Below are 18060 nucleotides of genomic sequence, written 5' to 3'. Positions count from 1 at the left end.
GGAAAAGTGAAGAAACTCTCTTTGGGGAGGCTGAAAACGCCAGGGCGGAAAGAGGCGGAACCATCTCCACGGGGAGTCTGCATCTCCCCCTCTGAAAGCTGAACCCAGAAGGACCCTGGGGAAATCCCTCCGGAACCTGCTCCGGAAGCAGCTGTAAGGCTTGTGATACAATGAAGCGGTCAACTGCCAGGACACAGATGGCTTCTCTGGCAGGCAGAGGGAAGTCAATCAGTGCTTCACTCTCAGCTGAGAAACTAGATACCAAGTTAAGATTTGGAGCAAATAAATCCGAAAGGTCTATAGCATGCTGCGAATTAAATAAATAAATAAATAAATAAATAAATAAATAATAACCTGTACCGTATAGCAAAGCATTAATATCTTCAATATACAAAGAGTTTTTAGGGATCAATAAGAAAAAGAGAAAACCTACTGAAGAGAAAAGTAGGCAAAGCCATGAACTGGCAATACACTTTAAAAAAAAAAAAGCACAAACAGAAAAATGGCAATAAGCCTCTTTTTAGGTTCAATTCAATCATTAAAGAAATTCAAAATGAAACGATGAAATGTGTGCATCCCTCCAACTGACTTTTTTTTCTCTTGTGGACATTCCTAGTGTTTGGAAAGCATACAGAGAACGTGCACAAATGCTGTTGGTGGGAGGGTAAAGAAACCCAGCGTTTCTGGAGAGGAATGAGGTAGAGAGATATGAGGGTTATAAAAGCCTCAGAGGGGCGCCTGGGTGGCTCAGTCGGTTAAGCGTCAGACTTCTGCTCAGGTCGTGATCTCACAGTTCATGAGTTCGAGCCCCGTGTTGCGCTCTGGGCTGACAGCTCAGAGCCTGGAACCTGCTTCCGATTCTATGTCTCCCTCTCTCTCTGCCCCTCCCCTGCTCACACTCTGTCTCTGTCTCTCTCTCAAAAATGAATAAACATTTAAAAAAAAATTTTTTTTTAATTTATTTTTATTTTTATTTTTCAACGTTTATTTATTTTTGGGACAGAGAGAGACAGAGCATGAACGGGGGAGGGGCAGAGAGAGAGAGGGAGACACAGAATCGGAAACAGGCTCCGGGCTCCGAGCCATCAGCCCAGAGCCCGACGCGGGGCTCGAACTCACGCGAGATCACTCGAGATCTCGCGAGATCGTGAACTCCCGGACCGCGAGATCGTGACCTGGCTGAAGTCGGACGCTTAACCGACTGCGCCACCCAGGCGCCCCTAAAAAAAATTTTTTTAATAATAAAAGAAAAATAAAAGCCTTGAAATGGTGTGGATGCTTTGACTTATTTGTCCGATGGGAACGAAGAGAGATGCGGTCGAGACGCCGCTGTGGATGTTCCTGGAGGAGGCCGTGAGCAGAGCGGCTGGACCTCGGCACCAGAGCCTGGTTGCCTGGGACAAGTCCCTCTCTGAGCCTCAGTTTCCTCGTCTGTAAAATAGAAAGCGTCATAAGGAAGACAAAATACATCCAATGCCTGACACGTAATAGATGCTCAGTAAATGTAAGCCTAGCAAAAGAAACTGAGCGGAAATTATAAGCTCCCAGAAGATAAATGGGCCAAGGAGAGGAGCAAAGTTTCACCAAAAAGAAGCTAAAAACAGCTCATAAACACATGAAAAGATGCACAATCTCCTCTCCAATTAGACATGCTCATTAAGATGACGACCAGACACCATTATTCACTCAGAAGATCTGAGAAACCCCGAGTCAGCGGATAGCCTGTGCAGCCGATGGGGAAATGGGCCACCTGCATACAGGTGAGGGGCACCAGGTGGGACCACCTTGGTGGAGAATGCTCTGGAGACTGCCGTTGAAGTAACAAACACAAATGCTCTAAACGCTGAGATTTCGTATTGGGGGATTTACCCGGAGACCTGCACTTGCTTGGAAAGTCTGTTCAAGGTCATTTCCTGAAGCAATAACAGTTAGCTCAAAAGACTAGAAGCAAAATAACCATCACTGGTTAGATTCCGGCTAAAAACATTAAGGGGCCCGTTCAACAAGACCTCATCCTCAATTGCACATCCCCAAATATTTTGACACCCAGGAGTCTTTCTAAGACTGTTGAATCTCCATTTACGCCAGCAAGTGTGAATATTCTTCAGTTTATCTGCACTGACCAACTATGGGATGCTAGCCCAGATCAGTGGTGTATTCGTGAGCTTCTGCTGTGTAACAAATGACCCCCCCCAAAAGTGAGCAGCCAAAAACAACACACATGATCTCAGAGTTTCTGTGGATGAAAAATGTGGGAACTGCTTAGTTGGGTGGGCTCATAAGGCTCTCATAACAGTAATACTCAAGGGGGTTGAGCTGTTAGCTCTTCCAGAATCCCTGCCCCTACCCCGGGTGCTGAACATCCAGATTATAGCCGTCCTGCCTCCTGGCCTGCTTCTGGTTGGATGGGTTGTTTTCTGCCCCATTTCAGGGAAGTCCCCATGACACATTTCCATCTCACAGCTGGAGCTGAGGACCCCGGCACCTCCCAGCAGTGTCAGCCTCAGTCCTACATGCATTTACTGCTCCAACAAAGCGCTCGCTGTAGGCTCCTGCAGTAGGAGGTCAGGCTCCCCCGGTGCTGAGCATGGCTCCCTCTCCCAGAGCAGCCCTGGCTTGTGGTGAGCCCAAGGCTCCCATCGCCATGAGGTCCCCTGGCAGTGTTGGGAACCGGTAGCTACTGGGAGAGGCTCCACAGAGGCCTGGCAATATGCGATAGGACACAAATTCATGTGCATGTCAGAGGGTACCTCTGGCTCAGACAAACACTGTGGCTCCCCACTGCCCTTGTTTACCGTGAGCTTGGCCAACCTGGCTGGGTCAGGAGATAAGGTATACGCCGTTCCATCCAGGAATCCACACTTAAGAACCATCCCCCCAACAATTCACTGGATGGCCCAAGAGCTTGTGAGATCCTCACCTGCTCCTGTCGGGTCCCATGGGGCCTCCGAGCAGCCATCCAGAGCGCAGGACATGTCGCTGACACCGAGGGCCTTTTTCAGTTCTAAAGCAAGAGATAAACCTTTGGACCCATCTGGGGATGCCATGCGTTCTCTCAGAGAGGCCACAAGAGGGCAAAGGATGGCAGGAAATGTCTCAACCAGGAACCCAAAACAAGTGGCTCAAATAACCCTCTCTCCATACCTATGGCCATGGCAGACATTGCTAGTCGATCCCCACATCTTCACTGAGCCCCCTACCAACCCTCCCTGCCAACACAACACTCCAAGCAGACATTACAAGTCAATTAAGGATGAAACACCACCAAGGACCCCTCTAGGAATAGAGACTCTCTGAGGTTACCTGTTTCCGGGTTTTTTTGTTTGTTTGTTTCCAATTAGAGAATAGTCTTCTTCCATTTAAAATGCCCCTTTTCTAAGGGAACTTAGTTCTTTTTATCACCCTTACTTCCTGGCTCCTAGAACCCTACTGTCTTTGGGTCCCCCCCCCCCACCTCTCCAACTGCTCCTTCTGTGTCCCTACTTCCTGTTTGCTCCTTCAGATACAGGTGCTCCAGGACTCCACTCTTCCCTGTAAACACCATTCCCAGTGTCGTGGCCCCTCTTGTGCCCTCAGTGACGCCCAACAACCTCAGGCTCCCACCTCAGCTTCACGCCTGGGCTCTATCCCCTTGTGTGCTGCACCTTCAGTCCATCCTTTGCCTCTAGGACTGTGCCCTCAACCTCCTCCCCTGGCTTCCGGTGTGGCCGGTGTTGCCCTCTGCTCACACACCCTCCATGGCTCCCCATTGCCTGCCCAATAAAGCCTAACCTCCTCTGCCTGTTATTCAAGGCCCTGCACACCTGCCCCAGCAGCCTCCTGCCTCCTCTCCTTCCATTCCCCTTCATATCCTCTGTATCAGCCACGCGGATGCCATGACATTCCCTGAAAGTCACATGGCTCATCCGAGCACACATCTCTTCAGTCACAGGCAGTGGGTCACGAGCAAACTGAAGAAGCAAGAAGGAGAAGAGATGGTTCTGGAACCCCTTCCCAGCCCAGAAGATCCAAGGACTCTCGGGGCTTCAATGCCAGCCCAGAAAAAAACAAAGAACAAAAAACAAACAAAAAAAAGAAAACAGGGAGTGGTTGCTGAATGAATAAAGGTCAATGTGTCTTCTATCCCCAGTTTCTGAATTTTGCCTCCTTGCCTTCAGCCTGAGAACTCCTACACACCCCTTACAGCCTTGTCCCAATGCCCCCTCCTTTAGGGAAACTCCATCACTGCCCTTCTAAGACTCGCTCACCCTAGTCCCCATCTGTCCCAGTCCTAACATTCAGTCAAAGGTTAGGGTTCACAGGAAGTAAGAGGTGATGGGGAACCCGGGAGAGCTTGGTATATACAGCCAGAGGGCACCAGGCTTCCTTGAGCCATAGAGGAACGGGGCTCACCTCCATCAATCCTCTGCAGCAGGACCCCCCGGACAATGTCTTCATAGATACCCTCGATGGTCAGGGCCGGGCTACCCACGGCGAGGACCTCCCCTTCGAACTCAGGCAGCTCCTAGAACAGAGGTGGGTGAGGGGTTGGGCTGGAGGAGAGGGCTGCGACCTTGACCCTGATCAGCTGGGGGACCTTGGGACTAAGTTTCCTCATCTTTTTTTTTTTTTAATTTTTTTTTCAACGTTTTTTATTTATTTTTGGGACAGAGAGAGACAGAGCATGAACGGGGGAGGGGCAGAGAGAGAGGGAGACACAGAATCGGAAACAGGCTCCAGGCTCCGAGCCATCAGCCCAGAGCCTGACACGGGGCTCGAACTCAGGACCGTGAGATCGTGACCTGGCTGAAGTTGGACGCTTAACCGACTGCGCCACCCAGGCGCCCCAAGTTTCCTCATCTTTAAAATGAACTCCTGGATCCATATGCCTCCATGTTGCCGGCGTTGATGAACCACAGCATGGCACATCTCAATGGGAATTGTGCGGGGATCTCTGTTGGCCAACCCCCCTCCCCAGCTTCTTCTTCTAGAGGATCGTGTGAGCGCCTGAAGCAGACCCCTGCCTGGTGTCCCGTGTGACCGGGCCCCTGTGACCTTCTCTCTCATTGCCTTCCAACCCCCTCACTCACTGAGCACCAGCCACGCTTGCCTCCAACGCACCAGGCATAGTCCTACCTCAGGGTCTTTGAACATGCTGTGTCTTCCCCAGGACATGGCTCATGCCATCAGTTCACTGCTTCTCAGGTGTCATTTTCAGGAAGAGCCTCCCTGGCCACCTGGCAACCCCTCCCCCCACACACACACACATTCCCTCTCTGCCTCCTCCCTTCGCTGAGATACAATGCATGGGCCCCCCATCCAACCCAACCACAGGGCTCAGGGAACAATAGTCTCTGAGAGAGAGAGCATTCTGCCCACTTTTATAGAAAGACACAGGCACATGGCTGTCCTCTGGGCCCTGCGTGTATGTGCCCCATTACTCACCGCTTTGCAGCTACTCTTCAGCTGGCTCAACACAAAGGGCAAGAAGATACAAAGCAACCATCCACGGATGAACCTCCTCCGCGCTGAGCTGCTGTCCGACTGGAACTTCTGCACGGGAAAAGCAGCAGCGGCCAGTCCAGCGGCCCTCTGAGCGCCCGGGCCCACTGCCATCTGCCATGCCCTCCCGGTGGAGCTCACCTTCAGCACACGCCCCCTGACTTTCTCCAACTGCTGGGCAGCCTGGGTGCAGTCCAGGGCTGTGGTCAGACACTGGTCCGCCAGCTGTAGGAAGGTGGCCACGGCGTCAGCCATAAGCTGTGGGAAGAGTAACTGCTAGAACCCCGAGAATCACGCTCCGGCCGACGGAGCCCCGTGCCTGCCTGGCTGACCCTTCTCAGCACGCAGACTGACCCGACCAGTCACTTTTCCCCAGCCTCCTCCTCGTTTCAGGAAACAGCATCCCCTTCCTCTCGGGACTGGGGCATCATCCAATCAGTGGGGATCTGTGTGTAATCTAGCAGAAAGTGCCCTCCGCTCTGGAGGATGGTGCCTGGGTGCTCGGCCTGGGGGGCGGAGAGCCGGTCAGAGTTCAGCCTCGTTGGCTGAGCGCTCTTGTGCAGCGCACGACTTGAACAACTGTACCAGGCAGCACTCGGTCTTCCCCATCCCCGTCTCCTTCACTCACCATGTCAATTAGCAGGTCCCATTCCCTTGGCCTTCAAACACACGCCACTTCTCTCCACCAACAGTGCCCATTCTGCTTCAGGCCTCCTGCCTGCCTCCTCTATTCCTGCCCCCAACAGCCTCTCTTCCCCACAGCAGGTAGGGCTTCCTAAATGTTGAATCTGGTCACGCCCCTCCCCTGCTCACACACCTGCTGTGGCTCCCCATGGCCCTCAGGACAGAGCCTGGCCCCTTAACCCCATACTCAAGTCCCTGACCCACCTGCCCCTCCACCTTGCTGGCAAATCTCCCGCCTTGCTGCCCTCACTTGGAGTCTACAGCCCAGTGTCTCTAAATGGCTTCCAAATGCAGACGAACTCCCTCACCTCCCAGTGCTGTTCCCTCTACCCAGGACGTATTCCACCCCCCATTCCTCCCACCGCTGCTTCAGTTTGAAAGTCCTCTCCTCCTGGGGGGGCCCTCCTAACCCTGGAGATGAATCAAGTGTCTCTTCAGAGCTCCCATAGCACCACGGCCCTGTCCACCACGTGTGGTCACAGCCTGCTTATGGGCTGATGTCTGCAGGATACCCCCCACTCGCCCTCACCTGCTGTGCGAGATCCTGGGCCCCAAATACCAGGCTTCGTGTGCCAAAGAAGCCAAATGGCGCCACCAGCTGCCCCAGGCGCTTCTGGCTTCGCTCAGCCTCACGGTAGCAGGCGTGCATCAGCTCTGAGTCCCACGGCATCTCCCCAAACGAGTAAACCTGTGCCCCGATGGCAGTCAGGTGAGAAAAACACCATCAGTCGATGGAAAAGCCGGGCCAAGGACCTCACAGCCAATTCGTAGCAAGAGAAATGCAAATGGAAACACATCACACCTCAGCCATTACCCCCCCCCCCAAATGCGTAATAAAGACAACAGGTATGGTGTAGGACATAAAACGGTAAAACCTGAAAGGAATGGGTGACACGCCGTGCTGGCACGACTGAGGGGCAACAGGCACACCAGCCCTTGTCACGCCCGCACCCATCAGCTGATCCCCTCTCTGTCCTTGGCTCTGGGGCCACAGAAATGGAGTAACCCCATATGGTCTCTGCCCTCAAGGAGCTCACAGAAAAGTTGGGGAGGATAAACTATCGACAATCGACTACAGAGGTGTATAAATGTGTCTGTGAGGAAGGAAGCACAGGTAGCCGTGGATGCAGAGAGGGAGCAGGGAAAGTTCCCAGAGGAAGTGATTATGAAACGGAGGCCTAATGAGTTGAAGTTTTCCTGGCACTTAGTAGGTGTTCATTTAATATCAGAAGAACAGGGGCGACCTGCATGGAGCAGAAGTCACTGGCTTAGGGGATGGGGGGTGGGCTCTGGCAAACAGAGGAAGGGGAAGAGGAGGGATTTGAGGGTAGGTGATTCCAGAGGCATGTTGCTAAAATCCTCCTCTTGTCATTTTGCTCCCCCCCCCCCGACCGTGTTTTAAACTGTACCCCTCAACGACCAGAGCATGGTGGTCTACAATAAGAAAAAAGCACCCTAGGGCAAAGTTCGGAAACAGTTGTCAAAGGAGGCTTTCAAACAGAAAGATGAGAGGGCTCACGCAACTCTTCTGTGAGGTTAACGCGCCGCACGTCCGTCGAATGAACCCCACCCCGGGAGCTCACCTCCTTGCGCAAGCGGGTGCTAGAGGGGCTCCCACGCAGGTGGCGAGACAGGCGGTCCATGCCCTGGGCTAGGAGGGTCTGCACTGTTGAGAGCACGGCTTCCACGGTGCTCAGCAGCTTTTGCGTGACCCGGGACAGCTGTGTGTCCACCCTCCCGCGCAGGCAGGACTCCAGGGGACCCTCGACCTCCACTGGAATGGGAAGACACTAGCCCGGGTCTCCTCCGCAAGGTGCTCCGCAAAGGGGGCGCAGGCGGCCCGGGGCTCAGCACCAGGAGGACAGGGGCTCAGACTCTGAGCGCCCTCTTCTACCATTTTACAGGTGAGAAAACTGAGGCTTTGCGTGCGGCAGCAATGAGCTGAAAGCCGTACGCCCGAGAGGCCAGAGTCTGGATTCCAAGCCGGTTGTCTTTGTCACTGAGCGGAGTGGGAGCCTCCGCCATCTGACCGGGACAACCCGGGTCAGGTCTGCCACTACCTGTGCCTCCACCCCTCTCCCTACTGGATGTCATTAGCCCCATCCCTAGCCCTCCACCTTTCCGCGGCCGCGACCTCGCTCTTGACCCCGCCCTTGTCTGGCATCCTCCAGCCTTGGCCCAAGGCCACGCCCATACTCCAACTTCTGCCCCGCCCCTCATGCCCCGCCCTTTCTTTGTCCTGCCCTGTCCCGCTGGGTCTTGGGTCCGGATCCTCGGCCCCACCCCTTACGCCCACCCAGTTCCCCGCCTAGCAGTCAGGCCCCTGGCCCCGCCCCTCCCGGCCCAGGCCCCGCCCCTCCCGGCCCAGGCCCCGCCCCCAGGTCTCACCCCGCAGCCTCCGCGCCACGCGCGCCCGCAGCTGCAGAATCTGGTCCACGTCCGGGCGGATGGTCTTCTCCAGGGCCGCCAGCAGTTCGTCCTTTTCCGGCTGGAAGGCGCGGAGCCCGGCGGAGGCCCCGGCCAGGACGGCAGCGTGGACTGCGTCTAGGAGCTGCCCGGACCGGCCAAGGGGACCCCACACGGGCCAGAGGCGCGACAGCGAGCCGAGATGGGGCGGGATGGGGGAAGAGAGAGACAGAGACGGAGAGCCAGAGAGACGCGCAGAGAGTTTAGGGGACAGTCGCGGGGAGAGGGAAGACGGGCCCCAGAGTCCGGCCCCTATCCCCCTGTGCGGCCACCCGCGTGTACCTCGGTCCAGGCCCAGGCACGGTTGCGGCTGGCCCCCCGCAGGCCGGGCAGGGTCTGGGCTCGCAGCGCCGGCAGCAGCTCCCGCATCAGCACCCCGGTCAGCACCTGCGGGAGAGGGGGCCGTAGGCGCCCGCGGCGGGCCTAGAGGGGTCCCAGGGGCGGCCTTGCACCGCACTGACCTCGGCATCCGAGCCCAGGGTCACGTCGTCCTCGCCAAAGTGGCCTCGGCGCTGCCGATAGAGTCTTAAGGCGTCCAGGAAGGCACGGGCTGCGGGGGCCTGACTGCGCTGCAAGACTGAGGGGGCAGTTCCTGAGTGCCAGCCCACTTCTCCCCTGCTCTCACCTCTGCCCGGCTCCCTCTCACCCGGGCAGGAAGCCCTCCACCTCCTCACCAGGTCCCCAGACACCTAAATCTCACCCATCTCCAGACGTTGGCACAAGCAGGGCCCTCTGCAGGGAACATGGTGCCCCAGGACCATCACCGGCCCATAAGGCACCTTGATACTCCGGTTTAGGAAAAAGCATCCCCCGTGGGCAGTCACAGGCCAGGCTGCACGGCCCCTCCTGATAGGCACATCTGTGCGCTCAACAGCCTGCTCAACATGCATGTTGGTCCTGTTCCCCTTCTTTCCCTGGCTGGCCCCAGCTTCAACACACCCTCCTCTGAGCAGCCCTCCCTGATCTCCCAGGCTGAGCTCCCGCAGGGCCGTATCCCCATCACAGCCTGTTGTCACGTCTGTCTCCCCCCACAAGCCATTTCGTAAACACACTGGAAACTTGGGAGAGGACCCCACAGCCAGTAGGGGCGGAGCCATCTCGCCTCGGACCCCAGGACACGCAGCTGCCTGACCTTTCCCGGGACCCACCTGTCCCACGGAGCCGGATGCCACCCTGGAGGGCCAGCCTCCAAGCCCGCCGCGCTTCCCCCGTGGCCGCGGAGAAACAGAGGTGCCGGCGGAAGGGGTGCTGCAGGAACAGGGGGAAGTTCACGGGCATTTCCAGGAGGGGTTCGGGCTCTTCCTGGGTATGTTCTCCTGGAAGCAGACGGAGGAGGCTGTGTCATCCTTCACTCACTCGCTCTACAATCAATCGTTCATTCGCTGGAAGAAAACACCCATGAAAATCCCCCCCCTACCACCCCCACCCCTCCCGCCACCCGCACGGGCAGTTGCTAACATAGTTGCACTATCCTTATTCTGGCTCTCGGTCCCAGGGGGAGGTGCGCCCAGGGGAGACGTCAGCGAGCCATCCCAGCGTTGTTTCTGAGCCTCAGCATCCTCCTCAACACGGAGGCCTGGACAGCCACCACCCGTCTGTCTGAGTTGGCACGTCGTCATCTGAGCCCTGCTTGCCCTGGGAGTCAGCCAGGGCCAGATTCAAACCCGGCCAAGTCACTTGCTAGCTCTATGTGTAGGGCACGTTTTTCCTACCTGGACCTCGGTTTCCCTGCCTATAAAATGGGCCTAAAAGTGATATCGATGACCCGTTGGGAGAACTGTGCGGGAGCCAGGGTGAGTGAATTTTGGGGGGGTGGTTAATTTATTGCAGGGGGGGGGGGCCCTAAATCCTCACTTTTCTCTTCTGATTTCCAGAACTGCAGCAAGATGCAGGAATCCAGAAGGTGGAAACCCCTGGGCATCCCGGCCCTTCAACGGCAGCCTCCGGAGGCAATAACAGCCTTTAAGGCTTTGTTGGGGGGCATTACCCCCGATTTTAAAGTCCGCACAAAGCGCATGATGTGCATCTGAGTGAGAAGGACTTTTCCGGTCTGTAACTGGCCTTTTTGTTCCTGCATACGTCTGGGGCACCTTCAGCGGCTACCCAGCTTTCCTTTCTCAGGGCTGGGCCGTAATTGATTTCATCAAGCCCCGAGGGCCGCGTATTCGGATAGCTTTTCTTCTTTCCGCTAGCACCAACATTTCTGCAAACCTGCCTCTTTGCGTCGTTTGGTGGCAGGATAGCGCCACAGCGAAGCAGAAATGCGATTCTGGCGCTGGCCCTTACTGTGTGACAGTCCTCAGCCTCAGTGGCCTCATCTGTGCAATGGGGTAGTTAGCGATGGGGCCGGCTTCTGGGCAGGCTCAGTGAGATCACACGAGCCCCGCGCTGAGCCCTCATTATACCTATGCCAGCCCAATAATGCGGTTCCTTTCCCTATTCCTGCACGGTATTGTGGTCATGAAAGAGGGGGGGGGTAGAGAGAGGAAGCAGAAGGAGGGGGAAAGGGAGGGAGGGTGGGAAACCCTCCTGGGAATGCTAGGCTGAACAGTACCCCCTGCAGCAAATCTGTGTGATAGTCCCACCCACCCGTGACTATCTCCCCACATGCTTGCTAACATCGGGTTTTATTGTGTTTACCGTCGCTACTTGGATTCCGGCCCAGGGTCCCAACTCTCCTTCTCACTCTAGTAAGAGTGGATGTTCCTCTTGCTAGAGCTGGGGTACTCACCCAAAGGGCAATGCTGCCCCCAGGGGACACGTGATAGTGTCTGGAGATACTTTTGATGGTCACACCTCGCGGGGTGGGGGGGGGGTGTCCTACGGGCATCGAGTGGGTGGAGGCCACGGATGCTGTTTAACACCCCGCAATGTATAGGGTGCCCCGCCCCTTGCAAAGAATGATTTGGCCCCAACTGTCAACAGTTCTGACGTTAAGAAACGTGCTCTTGAGATCTCGGGAACCTTACCTGAGGAGACTGGGCAGAGAGCATCCAACAGGCAGAGATATTCACGCTGGGAAGTCAGGACAGTATACCCTGTCAAGGCCACGGAGCTGAGGGGATGGCGCCCATTCTCATATTCCTATGAAAGGCATCCAGAGAACCAACTTGGGACAGGTCTAAACCACGGCTTCCGTGTCCTAACTGTGGGATCAGGGGAAGGCTTGGGGTTAGCTAGGGAAGTCCCCCACCCCTCCTCCCTCCCTCCCTCCCCTGTGGTCGAGCACCCAGTACCCACTGGGTGCCAGGCCAGTCCTAAATAATATACGAAGGTTATCTCCTTGAATCCTCACAGCCCCATACGACGTGGACCAGCACCAACCCATTTCACAGAGGTGGAAACTTGAGTCCCAGGAGCACAAATGACCTGCCCGAGCTCCCCAGCCAGGCGTGATGTGCGAAGGCCTCTCGGTTTCAACCTCAGCTCTGCTGATGACCATGAGGAAGTCGCGACTCGTGGCCTGGACCTCGGCCCAGCGGGGGGTGGTTGCCCACCCCAGGCCCATCTCATAGGGACCCTCAATTCATACTAGGTGACTGAAGACAGGAGAGAGGACCATGTTGGGAGCTGGACCCCAAAACCCATGCCGAGGAGCGTGGCCTGGCGAGTCCAGGAGGGAAGGGAGGAGAGCCGCTTCCTTACCTCCCTATGGCTGAACCACTCCAGGCGGCCATCCCCCCGCAGGACACAGAAGACCGGCTGCCACCGAGGCGGGTGGCCCCACAGCTGGGTCAGAGGCCCTTGGTGCTCACGGACTCGGGGAAGCTTCTGCGGGAAGAGGGACCGGTGGGTGTCAGGGGCACGGACCAGTGTCCCCACGTCCAGACCGCCTGGAGAGCACCCCACTCCACACCCCCCATCCCAGGCTCTACCAAGTCCAGGGTGCCCGGGTGCTTGTTACCTTTCTAAGCCTGCCCACAGCATGCACTTGTTTGGGACAGCTCCAAATACACGTGGATTCAGTCCTCCCCACAGTCCTGGGGGCAGACACCTTGTCCCCACTTCCCCCCTGGGCCTCAGATGACACCCCAGCCCTGGCCAACGTCTTTTTTTTTTTTTTTTTAATTTTTTTTAAGGTTGATTCATTTTTGAGAGAGACAGAGTGCAAGTCTGGGAGGGGCAGAGAGAGACGGAGACACAGAATCCGAAGCAGGCTCCACGCCCCAAGCTGTCGGCACAGAGCCCGCTGTGGGGCTCGAACTCACGAACCGCGGGATCATGATCTGAGCCGAAGTCGGCCACTTAACCGACTGAGCCACCCAGCCGCCCCAGCCCTGGCCGACATCTTGATGGCAGCCTGTGAGAGACCCTGAAAGAAGGAAACTCAGGAGGCTGTGTCTGGATTCCTGACCCACAGCAACTGTAATACGTGTGTGTTGTTTCCAGCCACTGGTTGTGGGATGTTTTGTTATGCAGCATTAGCTAACTGATACAAGTGGGATTACTGGGTTGTGGAGCCGGTGGAGTTTACCTTCATGGGAGAAACAGCCAGTCCTCTGCCCACAGACCCCTCCCTTGGGCAGGATGGGGCATCACTTTGTTTTATCACCTTTGTTACTCTTCTCACTACCTGGCCACCTGAACCGTGTGCCTTTTATTTCATCACCGGGTCCCAGAGCAAGTCCCGGTAACCCAGATGGTGCTCGATAAATACTCTGTGAATACGCTAACTGCATTTGCGATGTTTTCATTCTTTGATAGAAAGTCACGTGTTGGCTAAATGATTCTCCAAACCTTTTCTGAGGTCTGAGATTTTTCCTAGTGATATTGTTAAAACATGATTATAGAAATTATATATGATAAGCGTTTTGTAAGATGTTCAAACCGAAGCCAGGGGAGAGCCCCCACACTGTCGAACCCCAACGTCAACTGTGCCCTGGCCCCCGTGGCCGGAACCTACAGGCGGTAAAGGGGCAGGTGGGAGCCACACCTGCGGTCCCATGATGCCTTAGGCAGGACAAGGAGAGTCCCGGGTGAGAGAGGGCTCTGTGTCCACAGTGTCAGGGAGCCTCCACCCCAGGGCAGGCAGAGCTGAAAAAGGAGTCATCTGAGAGAGGTAGGAACAACTCAGAGCCCTGATCTGGGAAGTGTCAGTAACCAGCATGGGCTCCAGGTTCAAATCCTGCCTTGCCTCGTTTTTTTTTTTTTTTTTTTTAATGTTTATTTTTTGAGAGAGACAGAGACAGAGCACGAGCAGGGGAGGGGCAGAGAGAGAGGGAGACACAGAATCGGAAACAGGCTCCAGGCTCCGAGCCATCAGCCCAGAGCCTGACACGGGGCTCAAACTCACAGACCGTGAGATCATGACCTGAGCTGAAGTCAGATGTTTAACCGACTGAGCCACCCAGGCGCCCCTCAAATCCTGCCTTGCCCCTCGCTGGCAGGGCGACCTCGGGTGCTGCAGTTTCCTCACTAGTCAGAGACTCATTTCCCAGGCTGGTGAGGACGGGGTGTGTGGTAGAGGGCATGTGGAGTCATTTGTTGGCTTGGCAACATCTGGAGCTGGGGCCAGGCAGCTCTAGGCTCTTACGTCCTATCAAGAAACGTCCTGAGCTCCTACTGGGTGCAGGCACCACACGGACGCAAGGGATGTGGGGTGGGGGGGTGCGGACAAAGCCTGGCCCCTGCCCTCCCAGGGCAGACAGATGGGGGAGGCAGACGTGTGACCCAAGGCTTCCCTGGATAAACAGCGGGACGGGGATCCCAGAGGAGGCACCCAGCCCAGGGAGGGGCTGTGCTGATCAAGGAAGGCTTCTTGGAAGAAGCGGTGGCCGAAGCATGAGGAGGAACAGGGAGAGTGCACCGGGCAGAGGGGGCCGCACGTGCAAAGGCTCGAGGGTCCAAGGGGCGTGTTTCATGCCCAGTAGACTAGACGAGCCTTTCCCAACTTCAGAATTTGGCTGTGCCCTCCCCCTAGAATCCCCTTCTCATCCCGGGCTCCGCGTCCAGCAATTTCTCGTCCTGTACATCTCCGTTCAGAGGGGGCCTCCCTGCCCCCCGACTCCCCGCCCCCGCCCCCAACACTGCCTCTCATCTTGTCTTCACGGCACCTATCGGCAATGACGCTGCAACACGACACAGTAGTCTGTCATTCCTCTCCCCGTCACGCTGTGAGCCGGGGGTGGGGGGCACATGGCAGGACCCACCCCCACCGCCACTGTGTCCCCAGCGTCCGGCCTAGGACGTGGTATGCAGCAGGGGTCCCGTGCATGTTTGTTCAAAGGATGCATTTTAACGGTCTTGCCGGGTCTCGGCGCCAGCAGGGGCGAAGGCGTCAGGAGGGCCCCCAACTGAACCGGCGCCCCCTCCCTTTGTGGCACCCACTTTACTGCGCATCAGCTGGCATCCGGCGGGCTCCTGGGGCCCCAGCTCACGGGAGATCTGTCGCAGGACAGAGGCCGCCAGCTGCTCGCGGTAGCAGGGCAGGAAGTCCCTCAGCATGGTGTCCACCTGGCCTGCAGGGACAAGGGGACACTCAGGCGGTTGAATCAGACCTGCCTGGGGAGGGCCGAACAGGCAGGGAGGCCGCTTGTGAGCTCCTACCCTTGCCCCAAAGCTGCCCAACAAGAGGTGCTCCAAATTCCATTCACCCTGAACCCTCCAGACTGTTTCCATCCACGTGACTCGGGCTTAATTTATAACAGACGCACAATAAATTTTAATCGTATAGAGCCTCCGATCTGATGAGCTTTGACACCTTCACAGCCCAAGAAACCATCGCCACAATCGAGGTGGTGAACGGAGCCATCCCACCCGAGTTCCCTCTTGCCCCTTCCACGGGGAGGTTTTCAAAATCTTTTAAGAGCCTCACCCTAGCACCAGGGAATTTTCTGGGGTGACCCGATCTAGGAAGCGACCACACAAGTGTTAAAGTCCGCCAAGCGGTTTCGCTAAGATGTGTGCACTTGGCTGAATGTAAAACATGAATCCATCCTGCTGCCTGGAATGTGGGCCCAACGGCCGGAGCATCAGCAGGCATTGTGCAGCATGAGGTGGCCTTAGGCACAAAAGCCACGCATGGGAGAATGATGAAGCGAAGGAGTTCAGGTGTCTAACTTGTATCAGCCTGCCTGCCACTGTACCCCCCCTGCCACTGTACCCTCCCCCATAGGAGAGAGAAATAAATCTTTATCTTGTTTAAGCCCCTACAGGAAAAGAAAAAGAAACACACGGCGTAGAGTAACTTCCTGAATCCTTACAATGGTTCCACGAGATAGGGATTGTTGCTATCCCTGTTTTGCAGATAAGAGAATGAAACCTAGGAGGTGAAGTCATTCATCCAAGGTCACACAGTAAGTGGCCGTGGGGTGAACTTGGATGGTCTGGGTGTTGGTAAGACATGCCACATGCCGGTGCACATGCTGTTCCCCGTATCTGGGATGCTCTTCCCATATCTGCCCGCCAACTGCGTCACGTCCCTCCAGCCCCGGCTTGGCCCTCATCTCAGTGGGCAGTTGCCCACCCCTCCTTCTTCCCCTGATGTGGGGAGCGTGGGGGTTCTCCGCCGTGCTCATCAATCAACTGCCATTCTTGAAATGATAACTTGGCTTTCCTTCCTGGTCTAGATCACGAGCCCAGGAGGGCGGAAGGATTCTCCACCCCACCGTGTCCCCCGCAGAAAGCTCGTCCCAGGAGGTCTGGCTGGGCTTGGGACACCTCCCACCTGGCCCCCCGCCCTCACCCCGAACCCACGCCCTGAATAGGCTACCAGATTTACCGAGTAAAAGTACAGGACGCCGATGAAATTTGAATTTCAGAGGAATTCAGAAGAAATTCAGAGAAATGAGGAGTCATTTTTTCGCATGAGTATGTACCCCAGGCAAAATGTGGGACATAGTCACACAAAACAAGAATATTCGTTGCTTATCTGGAACGTAGGGCATCCTGCTACGGTCAGCCACCGTGTTGGACAAACTTGGCCCTGAACCCCACCTGGCCCCCGACCCACCTCACCCCGTGCCGGCTCACCTCTCAGGTGCTGTTGCCGCCGCTTGTCCAGGGGACTCGAGGGCCGCCCACCCATCCTGCTGCAGTCACTGGGGGCTCCCTCGAGAGCAAAGCAGACACTCCCTTCCCTCCCACGACCCCCAGGTTTCTGAGTTCAGGGGCACCGCGGGAGCAGGGCAGCCCGTAAGAGGCCTGGCTGCCGCCGAGACCAGCCGCCTGGGCTCAGAAGCCAGAACATAGGCCCTGCGTGAGTGTGTGCGTTTGTTGGGCTCAGTGGGGAATGCCCACCCCTGCCCTGCCCCACCCTGCACCTGCGTCCTCCTGGGACCGAGGCCTCCAGAGCTGCTGGTTTCTGCAGGGGCTGCTGGGGCAGCCCCGGGGGTGCTTTGGGGGTATGGAAGACAAGAGTCCCAGCTGGCTTTGGAGGAGGGACGCAGGGCAGACACCCGGTGGGACCAGTAGCTGTTGTTGGGGTGATGGGCAGGGACGGGGTGTCTAAATCCTGGTGCCCGCTCCCACTCTGCCAACCCCTTGCTGGGTGGTGCTGGGTTCTGAGAGGATCCGGCCCTGGCCCAGCCCCCAGCAGCCCCCAGCCTGACAGCCTCAGTTCCTGGGGTCAGTGCTGGCGCAGGGGGAGAGGGCGGGGAGCTGTCGGTATGCCATGGACTGATGGGATATGTCCCTTGTGTTCCTGTCTTGTCAGCCTGTCCTCCATCAGTGCACATAGCACTGGACTGGGTTGGGTTAGTTGGGTCTCCCTACCCCTTAACCTGTCTCTCCAGTGCCTAGCAGACAGCAGCCCTCAGTTTAGTGAAGGGAGGGAGGGAGGGAAGAAGCAGAGTCTGCACTCTGAAATATGATCAAATGGGACTTTTGCAGGCTTTCAGATGAGGAGAGTGTTGAGTGCACGTGGCCAGAATGTGGATGTGATGGCTGGAGCAGGTGCAGTCCACCTTGGGCCGTGAGGTGAAACCCACATACCGACAATGGCACAGCTATGATGTAGGAACCGGGGATTCCCCCCCCAGGAGTTCATGACATTGCTCCACCGGCCCTGGGTGGCCTCCCTCCAGGAAAAGAGCTAACCCCCACCAGGGACATCTGATTGCAACCCTCACCAATGCCCCCGGGTTGGGATTCGTTTCTTCTGTCAACGAACATCACTCCTTGCCAGCCTGAGTGTCATCCTTGAACTGTGTGCCAGGGATGCAGAAGTGGGTAAAGCAGACCGTGGTCCAGCTCCCACGGGCCATCCGTTGGCACACCAACAAAACCGTCAGGTAACGAGAAGGGTGAGGAAGAAAACCGGAACAGGAGGAGGCAGAAAATACCAGGAGTGGGGAGGGATCGGGGACATGATTTGCGCCATGACCTAAAGCAAGTGACAGCCCGAGCCATGCAAAAAGCTGGAGGAAAAAGAATACTGGGGAGCAGGCACAGCACAAGCAAAGGCCCTGAGGTGGGAACGGGCTTGACAGG

At 56.5% G+C, this 18060-nt stretch overlaps 1 protein-coding gene across 2 annotated transcripts; it reads right to left on the bottom strand.

Annotated features, from left to right (window-relative positions):
- Positions 1 to 1221: 1221 nt before the first annotated feature.
- NIBAN3 (niban apoptosis regulator 3) lies at positions 1222 to 16829 on the bottom strand. Of its 2 annotated transcripts, XM_043586968.1 has the most exons (15): positions 16603 to 16829; positions 14959 to 15089; positions 12277 to 12402; positions 11601 to 11715; positions 9780 to 9947; positions 9093 to 9208; positions 8914 to 9018; positions 8554 to 8716; positions 7749 to 7939; positions 6695 to 6853; positions 5623 to 5739; positions 5425 to 5532; positions 4393 to 4504; positions 2921 to 3004; positions 1222 to 1431 (listed from the first exon to the last, which is right to left on the bottom strand). In XM_043586968.1, the coding sequence occupies exons 1-15, from the start codon at positions 16655 to 16657 to the stop codon at positions 1286 to 1288; spliced, it is 1896 nt and encodes a 631-aa protein (XP_043442903.1). In that variant the 5' UTR covers positions 16658 to 16829; the 3' UTR covers positions 1222 to 1285. The 2 variants fall into 2 exon arrangements, with proteins under 2 accessions (XP_043442903.1, XP_043442902.1); XM_043586967.1 differs by lacking the exons at positions 12277 to 12402; positions 14959 to 15089; positions 16603 to 16829 and having other exon boundaries at positions 8554 to 9018; positions 9780 to 10013; positions 11601 to 12239.
- Between the last annotated feature and the right edge of the window lie 1231 nt (positions 16830 to 18060).

This window comes from Prionailurus bengalensis, chromosome A2 (genome assembly GCF_016509475.1).
Source record: "Prionailurus bengalensis isolate Pbe53 chromosome A2, Fcat_Pben_1.1_paternal_pri, whole genome shotgun sequence".
Taxonomy (NCBI): Eukaryota; Metazoa; Chordata; class Mammalia; order Carnivora; family Felidae; genus Prionailurus; species Prionailurus bengalensis.
Note: the sequence above shows the minus strand (reverse complement) of the source record. Positions and strands in the feature narration are given on the sequence as shown.